At 36.9% G+C, this 22,295-nt stretch overlaps 1 protein-coding gene across 1 annotated transcript; it reads left to right on the top strand.

The window, feature by feature from the left end:
- Positions 1–607: 607 nt before the first annotated feature.
- Positions 608–22,021, top strand: LOC135469826 (exosome RNA helicase MTR4-like). Its single transcript, XM_064748436.1, is given in 27 exon segments — positions 608–753; positions 1,878–1,985; positions 2,438–2,504; positions 3,185–3,360; positions 4,867–5,041; positions 8,378–8,468; positions 8,977–9,101; positions 9,988–10,086; positions 10,429–10,534; positions 10,840–10,974; positions 11,226–11,305; positions 11,804–11,914; positions 12,173–12,274; positions 12,905–13,030; positions 13,479–13,629; positions 13,909–14,081; positions 14,632–14,703; positions 14,990–15,115; positions 15,806–15,916; positions 16,580–16,672; positions 17,840–17,935; positions 18,775–18,855; positions 18,857–18,939; positions 19,230–19,392; positions 19,891–20,053; positions 20,884–20,988; positions 21,534–22,021. Coding segments are annotated over 27 exon segments (3,111 nt in total). The 5' UTR covers positions 608–613; the 3' UTR covers positions 21,587–22,021.
- The last annotated feature ends 274 nt before the right edge of the window (positions 22,022–22,295 follow it).

The raw sequence follows: 22,295 nt of genomic DNA, 5'->3' as shown, positions 1-22,295 counted from the left end.
ATGGAACATGTGTGGACTTTCAAGTCAGGTTTTTACCAAGCCAAACAAAATAAATAAATAAATAAAGAATAAAAAAACAAGCGAAAAAGTGTCATATCAGTATTACAGCGCCAAATAAATTGCTGGCTTTTTCATACAACGCAATGTATATAATCCTATTAAATATTTTACTACAGTATTTGAAAAATGTTTATTCCTTTGAATGTTATGGCAACATAGTAAACTCCGTCGATATTCATTCCAGTTGCATGTATGATTTCCTCAGCAGAGGCTGCACCATCCCGCAGGGTTAACATCCTAGTGATTTTTGTCTGTAACCCCCATGCAGCAGACATTATTACTGAAAGGGGCAAAACCTGATATTGTGGTCATTATAAACATACACACATACATACATACATACAGATACATTCATCATGAAACGAAACTAAATAAATATTAGGGACGGGGACGGGGGCGTGGAGAAAGGGGAAAGGGCGAGGGTTGAATTTAAATGCAAAGCGGCGGCTTAGAATAGGAAAGTTGGTGCGAACCCAAGTACTGGACTGGACCCAAACGGTAGTGGGCCCAAAATTAATTCATAAGATGGGCTGGTGGCCTCGTTAGAGCCAACATGGACACATTTGGCGGAGAAGATTTATTTTCTGTATTTGGCGAAAATGAAGAAAAAACAAATGAGAAATCCCAGAGTTCTGGAAAGAAGAAACGGCCGGTATCCCAAGAGACAACTGGTAAAAGATCTGACCAAGAAAGGTAGGTACACTCGTATGACTGTTTTTTTGTGTGATCACACTGTTGTTGTTGCAATGCAGTGCCATCCTCCGGCAACGTGCTTTCACTTTGTGACATGTGAAGCTCCTGTTGCTGCCATTGCCCACACTCTCCCCCACCTTCCATGCCAAAGGATGGCTATGTAGTGAGTATCACTTGTTAATTATTCTGCTGATAAGCATTGTAGAACTTTAAAACATTTTTAGAACTCCTCTGGAAAACTTCCTTGGGAGAGAGTTCAAATTTAGTGGCTGACTTCACATATTCCCATTATAAGTCGAGTACCGCGAGTTCACACGGATATGAACAAGAGATGGTGGGGGCTTTCGCAAACTAATGCAGTTAAAAGGAGAGATTTTACGTTACTTGCTGGACAGAATAGACATCTCACCTAGTGGGATCTGTCGGCCCGACAGGACATTCACGCCTTTTAGTAGCGTTAATTTGCGATAGCCCCACCCAGTATTGTCTCAACCAGCGTGAACTTGCGAGATTGCTAAAATGCAAGCTCATTAAAGCCGAAAGCCGAAAGGTCTGCTGGCAACTTTTGGATGGGCAGTGTTTACTCGGAGCTCTGCCCTTTTTCCTCCCACCATAATGCTGTCCGCCATCATATAAGTAAAGTATTCTTGACTATGGCGTAAAATACCAATTGAATAAATAAACAGAAACTATATTTGTCCCATATGCTGGTGTTTTTAAGTATTTAAACATCAGCTCAACCTTCTAAAAACCTGTCTACATCCCCTGTTAATGCACATGACCAGAGGTGCCCATCCAAATTGTGTGCAGCAACTGCTTGACAGAAAAATGTCTAATCAGTTTGCATTAATTATAATACTTGATATTTATCTTTATTTGTTTATCTTCAAGAGAAACTTGATAATAGCATTTGTTGAAATAATAAAAAAAGAATTGCAACATACAAATTCAGTTGCTTAGCAAGAAATTATGAATTATTATATTGGGGTGGGGGTGGGGGGTAATTTATATATAATATATAAACACATCTGTCTTACCACACAACTGTTTTAATTATTGTGAAATGGTTGTGTTGATTTTGAAGTTTTTCTGTGTTTAAAACAAGCTTTTTATGATTGTTACAGGGCTGAAGATCTTCTCCGTAGTATCACTGATAAACGACCACAGAGTGAACAAAATGTGCAAGAGAAGACAGCCAAAAAGTTCAAAGCAGATATCAAGGAAGAGATCAGGTCTGTGGAATGTGTCCTCAAATGTTTCAACCATACCTACACATTATAGTACATCTGTTGGTTTTCGATAGCTATTTAGACTGTTAGTTTTAATGGTATTGTGATTTTTTGATCTTTTAGTTGTTTTTTCTGTGCTTGTGTGGCAACTAATTTTTTTGTTTTACTTTTCGTTTAATGCACAGATACAGAAGTGAGAATGTTTCATATATATATGTATATATATATATATATATATATATATATATATATATATATATATGCATTTTGTGGTTGCCATGGTAACCATATCACCATTTACTTTATGTCCACTGTAAATGTATATATGTTTAGGCGTATATCAAGTTGACCTGAACTGTTTTTATGACCAAGGTGTAACTTAGTTATCTCTTTATATGTAGCCAATATCATTCACGCAAGGATGTGCCCTTAATGTTGAAACTATTTTTCTCCAGTCTGACAGAGGTTATGCCACGTATCCAGATTCATAGAGTTGATACAGTGGAGGCCTGTTTACATGAGGTAATGACAGCTTTAACCTTTGACCTGGCTTGTTTTTCTTATTGGATAATTACGTCAGTACATCTAACCCTGGTACTTCAAAGATTACTGTTGGAATACTAAAGAATTGGAAAATGTTAGCTTTGACTTTTTGCTCAACATTTGGAGGAAATTACAAATATTTATATACTTGATTTCAGTATACCCTAATTCTTCAACCTTTTCAACCACCTCTGCAACCAATATTTTGAATCATTCTGAGAGAACTATTGGGTGTAGAGATATAATTTCCCCAGTTTTATGAAGCTTTCATTTTTAATGAGTAAAAACAAATTATTTTTGGCATCATTTTCAAAATAATTCTGTGTTTAAATTCAATTGAAAAAAGTACTTTAGTAGTCAAAAAGGTTGAAGATTTGCAGTATGTATGTGTTGTGGAATAGGAGGGGTTCAGGTTTGACGTCCTCAGCCTGATAACACTTAAACTGTCCTACTACTTCATGGAAATGTTGGAAGGTCTGGAGATGGTTGTGGGTTCCCCTGGCCCTGCCCAAGTTCTCCAACCATAATCTTGGCCTACATCATGTGAGTGAAATATTCTTGAGTATGGTGAAAAACACTACTCAGATAAATAAATAAATACATGTACTTCACGGAAATAAAATAAGGATATGACTTAGATATTGTATCCATTGTTATAGGTTGCTATCCCACCAGATGCAGAGTTTGTTCCCCTTAAACCTTCAGTAGAAAAGCCAGCAAAGGAGTACCCATTCATTCTTGATCCGTTTCAAAAGGAAGCTGTGTTGTGTCTAGAGAACAGCCAGTCTGTGTTGGTGTCTGCCCATACGTCAGCTGGAAAAACTGTTGTGGCTGAGTATGTTGTTTTTTTCTTTTTTGGAATATGTTCCGTTTACAGCTAGTAATGGGCCTTGGCCGAACAGTTATGGTGCCTGTGTTTCAGTTGCTGGTTCACTGTCACACAAGCCATCGGCTCAATCCCATTCCTGGACTGAAACTTTTCAGGATTTTTGGCTTGACATTATTTTCAAGGCCTAGGTGGCAATAAGCAATTTTCTTGTCTTGCATGAAGTTCACCAAAGAAAACTTGCCTTTCGCTTTTATGACAAGTCGTACATGGGCGAGTACACCTGTTACTCAACAAGGGCGCTTTTTAGGGATTAAAGATCTCACAATAACTTCACATGGATATTCGGAGCGGTGATTAGAAAATTGGTCGATTTAGTAAAAAGAGCATGAAGTTCATTAGTTTATAAGGTCTGTACTCTGTGACTGTTGCTTTGAATACAGTAGTGTATGGCTTGATGTGCTACTGTGGGATGCATTCAACTCACTTAATTACCTTGTTGACACTGTGTGGATATATCTTTGGAGAATTTATAGCACATTTAAGTGTGGACATGTAAAGCATAATGGGGACATTAATTAAATAATATGAGGGGATATCCCACTGTTGATGCCTAGGGTGCTTCGCTGCGTTGTTTTCTCTACATTACAAAATTGATGACTGTTTTGTGTTTTGGAATCACCGTTAAGGTAAATGTTAAGATGATACATCAAAAAGTATTGCACATATTAAGCTCAGGTTTTGCGTACAGGTAAAGCACAGTAAAGTGAGGGAGATGTTCCATCAATTTATGGTCTGCTTGTCTGCTATTAGCAGAAGTATAAATTACAAAATTGTTGGTGTGAATTGCTAATTTGTGTAATTCCATATTTAAGAAGATAAGTGTTAAGGATGGTTTTGTCAAAAAGTATGGTGCATTAAAGTTTTGACTTCGTGTGTATCTGTTACCAGGAAATGTACTTTGTCATCTTTGATTGTAACATTATGGTCATAAGAACTCTAGAACATATTGGCCAATAGCATTCAGAGGTGTCTAGTGGAACTGGTATCACATCAGTGAGGGCACAGTTGGATTGGTTTTTAGAAATGTGCAAATAACTAATTGTCTACCTGCAGTTGTCTTCCAGACATTTGACATTGTCAGCATCAAAGTGCATTTTGCCGATAACTTAAGTCTGCCTTCATATTGAATGATGTCTGTGTAGTACCAGTGCACGCGTATATGGGAACAGCCTATAGTCAGACTGGGGACATGAATCTCAACTGTCTACGACAAATCTAAAATCAAAAAACAGAAATCTAAAGATTTAAATAATAAAAATTTTCTACATTTTAATTGGTTAATTTTGATGTCCTTTACCAGTCAAGATTATAACAGTATAATCATCTGTGTGTTGAGAAAGGTATATGGGGATTTAAGCTTTGATTGTATAATTTCAACCGGATACCCATGGCTCAAGGTTAAAAATAACTTACATGTAATTCCCTAATTAAGACACCTTGCACATGTTTCAGGTATGCTATAGCTATGTCACTAAGGAGCAAACAAAGGGTGATCTACACAACACCAATCAAAGCCCTCAGCAACCAGAAGTATAGGGAAATGATGGAGGAGTTCCAGGATGTAGGCTTGATGACTGGGGACGTCACCATCAACCCAAATGCCAGCTGTCTCATTATGACCACAGAGGTACAGACTGGCAGCTTCAAGTAAAGGGTCTTGGAATTTTTTTTATTTTTTTTATTCTGATTCTTGAAATTTCTTCATTTGCAATTAAAAATGGAATTATTATATTCATCTGTGTGTAATGAGGCTTCCAAGCCTAATTTGTGTTTAATTAGGCTTTCAAGCTTCGTTTGGAAGACTCTTGTTCTTGCTCAGACAATTTTTGAAATTTTACTCATCTGTGACCCACTTTTTGGCCATATTGGAGCAGTATGGAAATCCAAAAAAACACTTCTTCTCCAGAACCGCTGATCCAATTGCATTTAAAATTGATATGCATGTACAAGACTACTGGGGGTATCAGGATTGAAAATTTTGTGCAAATCGGTCGAGAAGTGTGGAAGCTACTGGTCGTTTTGATCATGTGATGACCTGTGGATGAATTTTGAAAAAACAAAATAGCAATTAGCTGTAGTTTGGCCTCTGTGGTTTTAGTTTTTCTTTAAATTGCAATTATAGCTCATTTCAGTGTCATTTTTCAAATGTCAGGTGATCGGACACCGCATTAGCTATGAAGCTGAAAATTTGTCAGTGGATAGATCAACCACAGATCTTCATTTTTAAGACCGCACAGCTATGACTGATAGTTTTGGCATTAAACTGCGTTAAAAACTTGTTATTTTTATTCATAGTCGGCTCGTAAAACTGCAATATCTCCAGAACTGGTAAAGGTAGAAAAAAACAAACTTGGCATTTTTAATAGCCAACATATGAAGCATATTTTGACATTTTGTGCTGTTTCGCAAGGCACGTGATTTAGCAGCCATTTTGAATTTTAATGATAAGCTTAAATCATCTTTTTCTGTAAATTGGCTAATGATCTTGGGATGGCTTAAACCATCTTTTTCTGTAAATCGGCTAATGATCTTTGGATGACATTTTACTTGCAAGTTTTAGGTGTATGGCTGTGCCTATATTGTACAAAAACTTTTTGTTTGTTATGCAAGTTGCGCTGTAACTGACCAATGAAATTAGCTTAAAAGTAGGTCAAGTCTAAAAACTGCTCATAATGATTAAATAAACACACTGTTTAGTACTGCTTGACGTCTGGATTATAAATCTGTAAGAGTTACTTTTGTATTTGATATAGTTTTTAGGTTATGACCTAAAAAACATCAAAAATATAGCTGCTAATGCTGCTATGCCAGGGTTCAAGCCTGTATTGCTGGCTTATGTGGTGTCACTTCGGGTTACCATAATGGTGTCCATGTATAGATACCTAACCAACTTAATCAGAAAACCTACATTCTTCGTAGTCGTTAGTGCATTACCAATTCTAAAGTAATCTGGGATCGAACTCTGACATGATTGCCTGGTGTGAGCAATGCAAACCTGGCACGATCTGCCTAATGTCAATTTCCCGACATCAGTCATCTTCGCCGTTCAACTACACAAAACACATCTGTGGCATACCACACAGCCAGGAGACAGTTAGCGTTTAAATCCTTGTGTAATTAGGTCAAGTTTATCACTGAGGCAATTAGCCGGTCATTTGCATTCCCGCAAATTGATCAACGAGCTTGATGATGCTGCGCTTTGCCCAGTGAGAAACTGTGATCCCTTCTCAGTCTTAGCATGCCTATTTGTAAGAAATAATGCAAAGAACATCACCCGTGTAACAGCAAGTTTATACTTCCACGTATGAATCCATGACCTGCCATGCACCAACTGACTGCTTTACTAATAGCTCAGCCGTTGTCAGAAAGGACCAGGGCATATGTAGATATCTGTCAATCACTGGGGCCGGGCTAGTGTGTAGTAAAGAAGACAAGGTTCACACAAAAATAAAGCTGACTTTTAGAAATACATGCCCAATATTGGGTGCAATGGCACTGGGTGACCCAATTGCAACTGCAGTGCAAACCAGATAATTAAGAGAACATATACATGATACATATTCTTCGTAACCATCCATACATTACACTATTGTATTGTATTGTATTATGTATGACACTATATAGCATGTTTAAGTGAATGTGCCAAATGTGGTAAATCTGCCTTTGGACATTATTCAAAAGCATGCGTGTCCTGTGTTTTTTGACACAGGTCAATGATTTTTACCATACATATAGTTCATGTATAGCCCTTTATATAAAGCAATTTTCAGGTTTAGAGCTGTCTTCTGTCACCTGACCTGCAAAACTGGGGGAAATTGCACTTGTTCGTAGTTTGATTTGCAACAAAAATATACATCACAGGAAAAAAATAAGACCGGACTTGTGATCAGGACATCAAACTACTTACAATATTTCTACATTCACCCTGGCCCCAAAAGAGTGTGTATGTTTTATATAACGTACACTTGTAAATGTTCCAAAATATAGTAAATTGGCCTTTTGTCAAATTTTGAAGCGCTGTGTATCTTGTATTTATTAAGACAGCGCACAGACTTTCAGCATACATGCAGTACATATAGTCACTTCCACTCAGGAATTTTGAACTTTACAGCTGTATTAGTTTTCTGTCACGTGACCTACAAGTATGGGGTAAAATTTGCAAATTTTCAATTTTTGACGGCAGTTGCGATTTAAGTACATCTTGCAGGGAAAAAATAGACCAGATTCATGATGAGGACGTCAAGTTACATGCAATTCCCTTGTTCGGAAAGTTTACTGTGTAATATGGATTATGTGTATTTTTTGCTCGTATTAGTCAAAGCTGGGGTCTTTTCGGAAGAGCATAGAACTAATAGATTTGAACGATCTGTGGTGCAGAAAGTGGAAAGTTAAAGAGAGTGGACGCTAAAAGCTGTGTGTACAGATTGCTTGGAAGGTCTATAACTGCATGCAGCTCTAGTTATTATTTTTTTGGACGTTAGTGCTGATTATGTTTTATTTCTTTTGAAACAGTTGTGGTAAAAAAAATATGTATGATTTTTCTTACATGTGTCTTTTTCCAGTTTAACTTAAGTTGGGCTAACTGAACATTTGGTTTTATCAGTTTGCATTAGTGTGTCCTAAGTTTGAGTGTTGTATTTGTTTATCTTGATCAACCCTGATTACCACTGTTCACATGTTATTGTCACAGTTAAAATGTAGCTGTGGCACTGACATGATGGGATACATTCTTCATTCTTAATGAGTAATCATGTTGTTACATGTGTTCCACTTATATAGTCTTAACACAAACTGTAAGTTTTTTTTGTTTTGTTTTGATCACCTCTACATGGAGTGACATTAGCAGTATGAGTTTGGTTTGTTGCTTAGATGTCTTTTTGCATTTATTGAAGGCGGTAATGTACAAGCTGTACTTTGTTTTTCTCTCAAACTAATGGACTCCTCTTGATGGAATCGTTTTCAGATTTTGCGTAGTATGTTGTACCGTGGATCAGAGGTGATGAGAGAAGTGGCTTGGGTCGTGTTTGACGAGATACATTATATGCGGGACAAAGGTGTGTTACTTAGAAAACAACATGTATTAAGGCCCAATAGCATATTTGGCTGCTTAGCATATTGAAACTTTGGGAAAGTCTACCAGAAATGTACGCATGGTCCCCATAATGCTGACCACCAGGGTACAATGGAATATTTGGCGAATATGAATACACCGTAAAACACCAGTCGAATAAATAAATACATACATGTTGAAACTTTGACTGTATTTAATAATATCCTAACAAATTTCAAAAGTACTAAGCAATGCTGTTTTGTTTGGCAAAAAATTTTAACAGTGAAATTTCCAATTTATGCTAGAGTTTAAAAGTTGGCAACTCCAATATTTATGTGCAGTGAATTTTGCTTCAATTTTTTTGATAATCTTGTAATAATGGTTGTTTTGCAAATAATGTGTAACATAAATCTGCTGATAACAAATTTCATAAAGATCTTTTTGGGTAGTAAAGTATCATTTTTGTGATACCAGACATTTTGTTACTATGTTTGATGATCCTATGTTTTCAGAGAGGGGTGTTGTTTGGGAGGAGACTATCATATTACTACCAGACAACGTACATTATGTTTTCTTGTCTGCCACAATTCCGAATGCAAGGCAGTTTGCAGAGTGGATCTGCTATCTGCACAAACAGGTATGTCAACATACACTTGTTTCAGGGATCACAGTTAAGCATCCTCAATATTTAGTGGGAAAAATGGGAGAGTAAGACAATGCAATTCAGCCAAGAAAGAAATAAAACATTTCTAGTCGGTAACACAGTTTGATATAAATAAGCAGTTCTAGCACAAAATGGTATGCAGACTATTTCAGGGAAAGCTGTTTGGTCCATTGCCCTGGACATGTACACAGATGTGTAGAATGGGAGACCTCACATACTTTTGTCGTGTAGTTCAGAAATAGAGAATTTACAGACAAAGAGAGCATACAGGCAGGTCAAACTTCATCCTATCAGGGTGCCTCTGTGGCCAAGGTGATTAGAACGGCAGCGCAGAGCAATGACCCAGGAGCTTCTCACCAATGGGGTCGCTGTGAATTTGTCCAGCTCATGCTGGCTTTCTGTCCAGCCGTATGCGTGAAGACCTGCCAGCAACCTGTGGATAGGCCTGCGTTTCCTCCCACCATATTGCTGGCTGTTCTCATATAGGTGTAATATTCTCTAGTACAGCGTAAAAGTCATGTAAATAGATAGATCATCGTATCACTAATTTTTACTGTAATGGTAAAAATCCCAGTAGTGTTCAAACTATGTTTTCTTATTTTAACAAAAAATAAAATTGTCAACTGCATTCAAGCTTCACTTTTTGATGATTTACATGTATGTGATTAGCAAGATCAACAGGAAATCTTGGGTACAAGTCTGAATTTGTTTCCTCTATTTTGCAATTAAAAAGATGTTAAAACTGTCCCTTTTAACTTTTCTTGTTACCTCAAGAACTCCAAAAGATGTTTTCATTTTTTATTCGTGTATGTATTCCCCCCAAGTATTGCACTTTATGCTGTTTATGGTTTTTCTTTAGCCTTGCCATGTTGTGTATACTGAATACCGTCCAACACCATTACAACATTACATCTTCCCAGCTGGAGGGGATGGCATTCATCTAGTAGTGGATGAAAACGTAAGATGTTTAACTTCTTATTTTGTGCTGCGAAATGAAAAGGACTTTGGAGAGGTCAAAATCTCGCAAACATTAGGCTGTATGTAAATGTAGCTTGTGTTATGAAATTAATTATGAAGTCATGTGGCATTTAAATCAGTCCTCTGGATGAAATTTTCCCATATATTAAAGCTTCAGGCCAGGTTTAAACCATTAGTAATACATCAGTCATATTGCTGCAAAACTATCATAAGGTGTCTGACAAGCTGATGTGGGAATTAAACTACTTAAAAGATAGCTATATTCTTTCACATTTCACAAGAATTTGTTTCTCTTATTGTTCATTGTCCTGTGCTATTTCAGGGTGAATTTCGTGAAGAGAATTTCAACGCGGCCATGAATGTGTTAAAAGATGCTGGGGATGCTGCTAAAGGTGACCGTCGAGGCAGGAGAGGGGGAGTCAAAGGAGGTATTTGGTTTAATAGTGTTTTAATATAATACTTTTATCTCAAAATGTCACTCAGTTAAATGAGACGAGATGAATCTGTTGCATCAAAATTGGAAAGAATATTCCAATCGAATTGTTGAAGTGGTCCCAGAAACAGAAGTTTAGCCTTCCAGATAAAATATATTTCTTGCATTTACTGCTATCTTTGGGATACCTCTTTTGGTATGTTTTAAAAATAAAAGCTTTATATTTCAGTGCAAGTGTCAGGTTACAATGATGTTTTCTAAATTTCACATATGCAGTTTTGTTTATTATTTTGTTTTCAGGTAATGAGTCAAACTGTTTCAAAATTGTGAAAATGATCATGGAGCGAAGTTTTGCCCCTGTCATCGTGTTCAGCTTTAGCAGGAAAGAATGTGAAGCTTATGCACTACAGATGTCAAAACTTGACTTTAACACAGGTTAGTATTCCTGTACTCTTAAAATATCGTGCTCAAATATAGCGCCTTTTGACAAAGCTTCTAGGTCAAGCTTAGGCTGTGACGTTTGTATTTTGGTCTGTTTATTAACTAAGAACATTTTTTTTTTTTTGTACAACAAAAATTGTTCAGTGGATTGTTTCTTTAAGATGTTGAATTGCATGGACCATTTTTTTTATTTAATGCCAAAAAAGATAAATAAATAGATAAAATAAAGTATATTTTGTTTTCAGAGGAAGAAAAAGGCATGATAGAAGAAGTTTTTAACAATGCCATTGATGCATTGTCAGATGAGGATAAAAAGCTGCCTCAGGTAAGACTTATAAAATGTTTCAGTGAAAAACAACATTCTGACATTTAAGGAAGTAAACATTTTAATGAGTTTCAGGAAGTCAAAATATAGCAGGAAATCTCTTTAGAATTTGCCATCATCGTCGGATATGGTTATCATTTCACACTCTGAAACAATGGTCTGTGAAAATGCCCACTTAAGGAAGTCTCAGAACTTGATCTTAGTAAGTGTTTTACTCATACACAGCTAAACTATTATGGATGAGGAGAATACTTAGTTATATGATGTTGTCAAAGTGCCAACGGTTAATGTTTTTAAACAAACAGATAACAATTTTGTGTGACTGTAAAATTGTGTGCAGCTAGACTTGTGTATAAACAAACGCATAATTCCCATGAGTTGTTGAGGTCCAGAATTTGAGAAGATATTTGGTTGTTGTGGAATTCCATTGAAATTGCATAAAAACTTGCTCTGTGGTATGTGGATGCAAACTGAGTGTGTGAATCTGTAATGTTCCAGGTAGAGCATGTTCTTCCATTGTTAAAGAAAGGTGTTGGGATTCATCACTCCGGACTCCTGCCCATCCTAAAAGAAACCATTGAGATTCTTTTTGCGGAAGGACTCATTAAGGTGGGTAAAGTTAACAAATATCGTTCTATTGTAATGGGATTGTAGCGCATTTTTTGCTTTGCTGTAAGTTTGGACAAGTTTTGTTATCAAGGAATAAGAAATTTACTACATGTATGTAATTTCTTCTGGGCAGAGTAAGGTACTTCTCCGACAGATATGTCTGACACCACCCTGGAAGTGAAGTATTCTTGAGCATAGGTGAATATCAGTTAAATACATGTGGATACATCCATCAAATGGTTGTTTCCTGTTTTACAGGCCCTGTTTGCCACAGAGACATTTGCTATGGGGCTTAACATGCCTGCCAGAACTGTGCTTTTCACCAGCTGCAGGAAATTTGATGGTAAAGATTTCAGATGGGTGAGACACTTCAAATATCTATAGGCTCAGTATGATTGTGTGTCTATATGTACATTACTGTAAATCATCAAATTTTTCGACCACTAAAGCACATTTTTCAGTTGAATTTATGCATACAATTATTATAAAACTGATGCTACAGATGATTTCTATGTGTCATTAAAGATGTAAGGTTCATAAAACTGTGCAGATTATTTCTCTACACCACTTAGTTCTCTCAGAGTATTTCAAAATGTTGGTTGCAGAGGTGGTTGAAAAGGTTGAAGAATTAGGGTAGTTATTGGTTGGAATTATTGGCCGATCACCCCTCCCCTCACCTTGTAATTGCCAACGAAGCTTTGATGTATCTTTGAGATGCTATGAATATAGTCAAAACCATTGTTTTAAATTTTAATAGTTCAGACACAAACAGGTTTCAAATATTTGTATTTAGGATATTGTTAGCATCACCTCATAAGTTAATATTTCATTAGGTGTAATGTACCTGGAAGTCCTTTCCAAACATTTTAGTAGCCAGAGCATTTATGCAATTAAAATTTAAAATAAAATTACTTGGGTACAAAGATGAAATGTAAGCACAAGATTTATTTGAGAAGATGTGTAGTATTAAAATTGTTGACATTGTTGTAGTTAACCTCTGGAGAATACATCCAGATGAGTGGGCGTGCAGGAAGGCGTGGCCTTGATGACCGAGGCATTGTGATACTCATGGTTGATGAAAAGATGAGTCCTTCTGCCGGTAAACTAATTGTCAAGGTAACAGAAATATAATGGCAAATATTACTTATATGTAGCCAGTAAGTAAGACCTCAGTTGGCTTTGTAGCAGATGCTTTCACCGAAATTGTTTATTTTGGTACATGAAAGCTAGGATTGTCTTTGATCAAAGATAAATAAACAAAAACACAAGTGCTAACAAAAGGTCTTGAATGGCTGATTTGAACCTTTTCAAAACAAAGAGGTATTTAAGTTATGGCATTGCAAGGAAAGAGAAACATTGTCATATTTGCATTGAAACATTTGAAGTTATAAATTAACATAGAATCTTTGATTGCAGTTCTTTCATACCATATTAAAAGAACTCTACTGTTCTTCAAAATTGGAAGTTTTCCGTCACATAGATATTAGTATTCTGTCCTCATGTTGCAACTCCAATGTATTAGATTGAATGCTTTCATTGTATGAGCCTGCATTTGTATTCATAGGGTAAAGCAGATGCACTGAACAGTGCATTCCATCTGACCTACAATATGGTGTTAAACCTGCTTCGTGTGGAGGAGATCAACCCAGAGTACATGCTGGAGAGGTCCTTTTTCCAGTTCCAGAATTATGCAGCCATACCAGAACTCTATGAAAGTAAGCGGGATGTTTGTATGCGAAATAATGATTGTGAAACAGAGTTGTCATAAACTGTACTAAAAGTTTGCGAGGGAAGAACTGACTGTACATTTGGAGAGACTGTGTGGTATTCTGGTAAAAGGAAAGACCTGCATCATAAAGGCCTTCTGGCTTTGCGTAAACAGCCAGTACTGTGATAATTACATGTATGTTTTACACCTGGTCTTTTATAATTTTAATTATATTCCCCATTCTGCCTTGTTGAAAAATCTGAATTTGTTTTAATTTATATTCTAGAATTGAAGGAGCTAGAAGAAAAGTACAATAGTCTTTCCATTCCCAATGAAGATAATGTGTCCTCATACTACAAGATCCGTCAACAGCTTGATAACTTGGGGAAGACCTTGATATCCTACATACAGAAACCTCAGTATATATTACCTTTTCTCCAACCAGGCAGATTGATACAGGTGAGAGGCTGTGTTCCTTCAGCATTTAGTTCAAGTGAATTTCAATCTAAAAAAATCATCTTAATCTAAATGTTTATGTATTATATCACAATGTTGTCTTATTTTTGCCACGAGGTGCAGGTTCAGTCCCGGCACTGGACGAGCAATCCCTGCATGTTCCTCTGCTCTCACTGTTCGTAGGGCCTTGGTGACAATACGTAGTGGCTGACGCGCATGTTGTCATTTGCACAATCTAACATTTATTGGAGGCCACATGTCTTGCAGCAGTATGGTGTGCATATCTGTTCATGTACACTTTCATTGGGAAAGTTTGTCAGTATCTTATCTCGTATGGCATCATCAGCTTCACTGAGAGCTCACTGAGCAAATTTCTTAACTTCTCGTCTCTACCTCCAGAAGTCTGAAGTGTATTAAATGCCATTATGATATTTTGTTTTTTTTTATATTTATACTGTAACTACTTCACATAAGAGTTTGAAATAGGCTGAACGTGTGCATTTTATCTTCAAGTTTTGACTTTTCTATCTATCGACAAATATTTCTTTCACAGGTAAAAAATGGTGAGGAAGACTTTGGCTGGGGTATGGTTGTCAACTTTCAGAAGAAGGCAAATCAATCAGATGTGAGTTGCCACCTGACCTGTGAAATAGATTAATTAGTGAAATATTGAAATTTTTAGACGACATAATTATTTATTACTTAAGACAGTATTGATAGGTCAAATTCTTTGTTCAGTAATGAGGAGAGTGCCCGAATGTTTTCGGTTGGACTTTCTCCTCCAAAAACATGACATCCATAACATACATGTAAGTGAAAAGTCCCAGTGGAAAGCAAAAGGTTTCCTGAAATCATGAAGCTTTTCAAAACTGTGTATGTATATGTGTTTGTCTTGTTTTCTTGCCTGTCAGGCCCCAGTTGTGGGTGAGCCCAGTTACGTGGTAGAAGTCCTGTTACACCTGACCAAGGATAGTGCCCGAAGCAATCGCACATCTGCGGTCAAACCATGTCCTCCAGGAGAAAGGGGAGAGATGCAGGTGAGGGAGAGGCGTAGCGTGGAGATTTTTGTCGGTCCAGCTTATTTCACAGATTATATGTTACAGCATAGAATAACAAGTCATACCCACTAGCCAGTGAATGAATTGCTTCTTGCATGTTTAGTCCATTCTAAAGGTGGACTTAAATGTACCTGTAGTTCATTACTGTTTATGAAGTATTGATCCACATGTTATATTTACATGACGTGAAAAGAACAAATTAAAATGGTTCTGAGATGTTCGTGGTGCATTAGTGGATGTTAAATCGGCTGGGGAACCATTTCTGGCGGAAAATTTCCAGCTAAAACAAATTTACCGAATGGCTGTGAAAAAAAAAAAATTCTGATTTTGCCAAGAACTCCCTTTACACGCGGGGAAGTGCCTGAAAAACCCAGTAGGTGAACATTGATGAGACATTAGCCTTTATGCATAGAGCATCAGGAAACTCTCACCACTAAGGTTGGTGTGAGTTCAAGTCCAGATCATGCTGACTTCCTCTCTGGTCATACGTGAGAAGGCAAATCAGCAACTTACGATTAGTTGGGAGTTTCCTCTAGGCTCTGATATAATATTGGCTGCCTTCACATAGGTGAAGTATTCTTTAGTTTTCAGTCAAATATATAAAAAATATGAGCATGTCAGCATTTAGACATGAACCTTCAGTTGATAAATGACTAAATCATTTTGTAGGTCGTTCCTGTTTTGTTGTCTTTGGTAAAGGCTATCAGTTCAATCCGAGTCTATTTTCCATCAGACCTTCGACCAGTAGACAACAGACAGAGTGTACTCAAGTCCATTCAGGTGAGTGTTTACTATTCATATGTATTGTGTGCAGCACATTTCTTTTGAAGGGAGAATCAGATTTCAAGCAAAACATGTTATGCAGGCTTATTGAAAAAGAGTTTCAGTAGGTAGGACCACCTAAGTACTTTGTTAACAAGAAAACTTTGTAGTAGTTAATCATGTTAGTCAAAGAATACGTGGTACTGGTTAGTCAGGTTTGTACAAGAAAAGTTTATACCAGTTTAGTGTGGCTTGTATAAATAAACTTTGTACTGGTTTGTCAGGCTCTTGACCTTGTCTAAATAGTCCAACACAAATGAAGTTGCACAAGTTTGTCAGGTTCATTAATGAAAATTTGCTCTGCTTTTTGCAGGCTTATGCAGGAAAATTTTGTATTTAATCTGGTTCGTTATAGAAAACTTGTTAATCTGTTTCTGCCAGAAAATCTTAACCAGGTTCATGAAAAGAACTGTGTTGGTATCAAACATACATTAAAAACTATGCTATTCAACACAGAGCAAGCAAATTACTTATGCATGATAGGAAAACATTATTAAAATTAATTATTAAATGCTGGCCGCCATCATATAAGTGAAATATTCATGAGTACAGCGTGAAACACCAATCAGATTAAATAAATAAATAACTAAATAAATAAATAAACAACTTTTTATATGGTAGGAAGTTCAGAAGAGGTTACCTGATGGCCTGCCTTTACTGGATCCCGTAGAAGACATGGGAATAAAGGAGAAGGGCCTAGGAGATGTGGTCAGGGTAAGTTATCTAAGTGGACGAAGTACATAAAAATGTATGTTTCCTTTAAACTGGCATTTTGTATATGGCACAATGTTCATGGGACATGTGGAAGTGACGTATCATGTCAGTGAAAATCTAGGAGTCAGTACCATACCATAAGGCACTTTCACAATATCGCTTATGGTTAAAGACCTTAAGTTTTGCATGTGAGTTACTGTTGTTTACATTCGCATGATCTGAGTCGGATGCAAGGTGACAAAAGAGAGTGAATAGCCTCCCGCCCATTTAATTAACCTGCATGGCACTTAGTAGCTCTGGTTGCTAGTCCTCGCCACGTGGGGTCAAGCCACTGATAGTGGAGTTCTCCCAACTACACGTAATCAAGGCGTGGTTTACGTGTAGCCAGCAACAGATAAGATTATTATTTTGCCTTTCACCAGAGTCCTTTGATTTTAGTCACTTATGCCCATACATAGATAACCAATCTGTGTGAGGGGGACTCATTTCAGTATTAAGTTAATTAAGTATTCATGTTTACCAAATATGGGCGTATGTATTTGTAAGAGCTTTGTATTCAGAGAGCTGTGCAGTTTGAAAACATATATTTGACATCGCACTCCATATGAGCACTCCATAAGGTACTGGGTAGTCACTCTTAATCTCCACAGTTTTCTCCCAAAATCCCATTTCTCACAAAATAACGATATTAAAACAATCCAGCCTTTGCGAAATGCATGTACTAAAATCATTATCCTAAAAACATGAACTGTTGGTGGTGCGAGCATAGACTAACTGCTTAATGAAGCCTGAGCTTGTTTTAACATTCCTGAACTGTCCAGTATAATCCCCTGACCACCCCTCATGCTCTCCCATGACGCTCCGTTAGTAGCAACCACAGTGAATGGGAAACACTTTCCAAGTCACAGAAGCAAAACTTCAGGTCATTTACCATAAATAATATCTAGTAGAGCATTTGCTCCATGCATGTTTTTACTACTTCTTTTTACTTGCACCAGTGTGTTAGCCAGGATTCTAAATGTACCAGTTCAAAAGACATTTGAGAATTCTGCCCATCCATGCCTTTGTGTATCCTTTCTAGGTCAACATCTCAAAATTTAGCCTGTCCAAATGAAATCACGCAGATATACTTCAGCTATGTGAGTTACTATATTTTATGTTTTGCAGAAAATCGAAGCCTTTGAGCAACGTCTTTATTCTCATCCACTACACAAAGATGCCAAGCTACCAGAGCTTTATGATCAATATTCAAAGAAAGCACAGGTAAGTACATTACATACATATTGTGTAACAGGGTCACATGTATCTCATCTCATGATATCCCATAACAGAGAAAGCAATGTTCAAAATGTTCGGGATTGGTATCTTAAAAAGTACTTCATGTGTTCAGCCTAGGGTTTGCACACATGTAGAACAGAAAAGCAAGTGGGGGTTATTCCTTCGTTTGATTACATGTGTACATATTAAGTACCGTAAATTACTGAATTCCTTACTTAGTGTATAGTGTATAAGAATCAGTGTTGAACAGCGTGTTAAGGAAAGGTATCTCAGGAAGTACCACATGTATTTAGCTCAGATTTGCACACGTGTAGAAGCAGAATAGCACAAGGGGAATATTACATCATCAATTTGGTATACATGTACATATCCAGTACCGTAAATTACTAAATTCCTGACTTAGTGTTTTATGTATTTGAATCACTGTAAATGAAATTTTAGGGTTGATATCTTAAAAAGTATTGTATGCATTGACCTGAAGTTTTTACATGCATATGATGCAAGGGGGATGATATCGTCGCTGATGCTCTGTGAGCATATTAATTACTGTAAGTTATCAAATATACGATTTCAGTTCTTTATGCATTTAGCTGAAGTTTTGCATTCATGTGTCTCATATAGGCAAGCCTTGCTACTAATTCTATGTACACTGACTAGAACTGAATGTCATCATTTAACAGACACGAAAACATCAAGAACATCATGCTAGAAAATGTTGTTAAAGATATCTTGAAATTTTTTTAAAATGATTATGATCTCATTGGATATAAATTCAACAGAATGTGGACAATTTTGCAATGTGTAATTTCCAATTTTTTTAACAGGTTGGTTCTGAAATTAAATCCCTGAAGTCTGAACTGAAAAAAAAGAAGTCATTGCTGCAGATGGATGAATTGAAATGTCTGGAAGCGTGTGTTGAGGAGAATGGGTTATGCCACAGCCTCTGATGTGATAGAAATGAAGGGAAGAGTGGCATGTGAAATTAGCACGTAAGATACACTTCATCTCTGAAAAACTTTTTCTTGTACTCCAACAATGTTTGAGATATAACCTGTTGTACCAGGTTTGGAACATAAAGCGAGGAATTAATTATACATGCAAGTAACAATACACAAACTGTGATATTCCTTGTCAGAGATGATTGTCCGTAAGTCTATCTGTTCTAAATTGCTTTCAAAAATGTGATATTTGTGTTCTTAATGCAGTATTACATTCCCCTTTTCAAATAAATGTTGACCCAAAATAATACCATTATTTTTTGAACACCATGCATTTTCAGAGCTGATGAATTACTACTCACAGAACTGCTGTTCAATGGTGTTTTCAATGAGCTCAATGTTCAGCAATGCTGTGCCCTTCTTAGCTGTTTTGTTTTCCAAGAGAAGGCCAATGAAATGCCCAAGCTGACCGAGGCTCTTTCTGGTCCCCTAAGGATAATGCAGGTGAATAATTGTTGATCATAAAAGGGAGACTTTTGGCCTTAAGATGAATCATCCTTTAATATGGTATCGTATGCCCTTGGGACTTGTTTAACTTAATTTTACCAATTTGTTATAATGTACCATATTACTTCAAATTTTAGTGCTTTTGTATAATGATAATAATGGTAGATAATTATTTGTTGCACTTCTCCACAGTCCTCTATGTTTTGTGAATAACATAAATGATACCCCATGTGCTATTAAACATTCAAGAAACTGACCATCGACAATATTGATCTTACAAGCTCTCCAGCAGCAATCTATCATACTGATTTTATCTTGTGCTTAGAGAGGCGTGTTACAGCTCCCAGTCTTGGTTGAGCCATCTTTGTCACCCTTCTGTATAGGTTAATGATAATTTGGAGGTGACTCCATCGATAAATCCATTGAATTGCAAACCTTTGTTGGCTTTCATTAGTACACACATGCACATGTAAAACAAATGAATTTTGAATGCAGGACACAGCCAGGAGGATAGCACGGGTGAGTGCTGAGGCCAAGATTGAGTTGGACGAAGAGACATACGTGGAATCATTCAAGCCTCAAATGATGGATGTGGTCAATGCCTGGGCTTCAGGGGTAACATTTGGTCAAATCTGTAAAATGACAGATGTATTTGAAGGTGAGTATCTCGGGTATTGTACACCAACATGGACCTCTCCTAGCTGAGAGGAAGGACTTGAAATGTCATTTCTGTATCTAAAATGTATTGAGTTTATTACCTCTGCCAAAGGAGGTTATGTTTTAGCTAGCATTTATTTGTCTGTCTTCTGTCTGTTAGTGACATTAATGAAAAAAGGTATGAACAGATTTGGATGAAATTTTGTGCACAGGATGGGCTTGGGCTAATGGCCAGTCCATTGAATGTTGATGGTGATCTGGATCCAGGAATTTTTAAATTATCAGCACCACTAATGATGTACATGTAGGACAGAAATGCACAGGTCTTTCACTTGCTCTGCACTGATCAAGGAAATATTGTGTAAGACAGATCAGAAGCTAGAGACCAGGTGATTTCCATTGTAACAAATGGCGTGGGTGAAGAAAATGGTCCTCCTAACGTTACGACATAGGAAAATGACTATTTTTGAATCACTGCTAGCGATCTTGTGTCCGTTTGATGTGCATAATTTTCAGCTTACCAGATAGTCTGAGTATTTCTGCAGAGCTTTCATGATGTTATTTTGTACAACTAGGTCTTAATGGTCGTTAGGTATGTGGCAAAATGTGACCTTTTCCCTAATGCTTTAACGTTGGGCGGCCATTTTGTTTTCGACATGAAAGGGTGGTCATGTGACTTCCAACTTCCGACCCGTCTTACAGAATGCATACTTTGCCGTGTTTGCACTTGCAAAGTGCCTTATAATTTAGGTTCAATTTGTAAAAAAGGTGGATGAATATCTGATTGTTGGAACTTTTACCCGTATGCCTGTACCACTTTCCTTATTTCAGGCAGTATTATAAGGTGTATGAGGCGGTTGGAGGAGACTCTGAGACAAATGGTGCAGGCAGCAAAAGCCATTGGGAACACAGAGTTGGAAAATAAATTCTCAGAAGGTGAGTCAGGTCAAATTATCATGTTCTTACAAGTCCTGCAAAATTCACCCGACAGAAAGTTACTCCAGTCTATATTTAGACCAGTATTTTAGGAAAAACTTATCTTAAATGTGGGAAAAAAAAAACAAAATAAGTTGTAAGAAGTGTGTGTTGAAGCCAGATAAAATAATAAATGTGCAAAATTTCCATTTGCCTGAAGGCGTGTGAAATGACATTATGTGACATTGTCTTTGAAAATGATTAAATCATGTTTGCTGTCATGAAGTTTAGTCACATATATGTAGGTGCTTTTAAAGTCTTCGCAAGACCTAGAAAATGAATACTTAATGTGTGTCAACATTAAAGAAATGATTGTGTTGCATAAGACATTCTGACGTGAAGAAACTCACAAAATACACATCCTTTCCCTTGCTTTTGTGTAAGGATTGTCAATCCTCATAGATTATCTTGCCATTGTGTAAACCCATAAGTCCATATATGTGATTATTATAGTGAAAAATTAATTCTTTCAGTGATGTATAAATCATACTTAAATATGTTTCCAGGGATACGAAAAATCAAGAGGGACATTGTCTTTGCTGCCAGTTTGTACTTGTGATAATTGCATCACCTGAAGATCCTGTTGGGAGATCCTTTTGACTGTAATTGTCGATCAAGTACTACATAATCATGGACGTCATGACAATTATTTAATCATGATCTGACAGGACGTACCAGCATACTGCATTGTAAAATTATCAGAAACCATTTTATGGAGAGTTCCTGGTCAAAGAGTTTTATCAGGAATGAAACCTCAGTGCATCAGCTTGTGTCCAGTGCCTATATTTTGATTGGACAGGATACAAAAACCCATTTATAAATATTTGTGTTCTGTTCATTGGGAACTTACAGACATGTGCCCAATTTTGCCATAAGAAAAGAAAACTCATTTATAGCACAACCCCAAAAGGATTTGATGTACCAGTAGGTACGGTTTTATAAAAAGGTTTGAAAAATATCGTGGGAGAGATTCTATTAGTTACATGGTTACTCAATGATATGGTGTCAGTAATCCCTATATTGGCCCAATATGGATACTGCAGCATGTATTTCTGTATCCTATCACTGAGTAACCATGTAATGAATTTATCGGGGAAAGACCCATCAGTTCAGTGCAGAAGACCGATGTACAAGTGAATCGCATCAGTGATGTGACCATTGTATTCACAACCCAATGAAGTTAGATAACCTACACGGCAGACACATTTGACATCATCTGCAAGCTTCTAGAATCTATCCTGGTATTTTGTTTGGTACGGGATAATGTG

This window comes from Liolophura sinensis, chromosome 7 (genome assembly GCF_032854445.1).
Source record: "Liolophura sinensis isolate JHLJ2023 chromosome 7, CUHK_Ljap_v2, whole genome shotgun sequence".
Taxonomy (NCBI): Eukaryota; Metazoa; Mollusca; class Polyplacophora; order Chitonida; family Chitonidae; genus Liolophura; species Liolophura sinensis.
The sequence above is the reverse complement of the archived record's forward strand: the minus strand, read 5'-3'. Positions and strand labels throughout refer to the sequence as shown.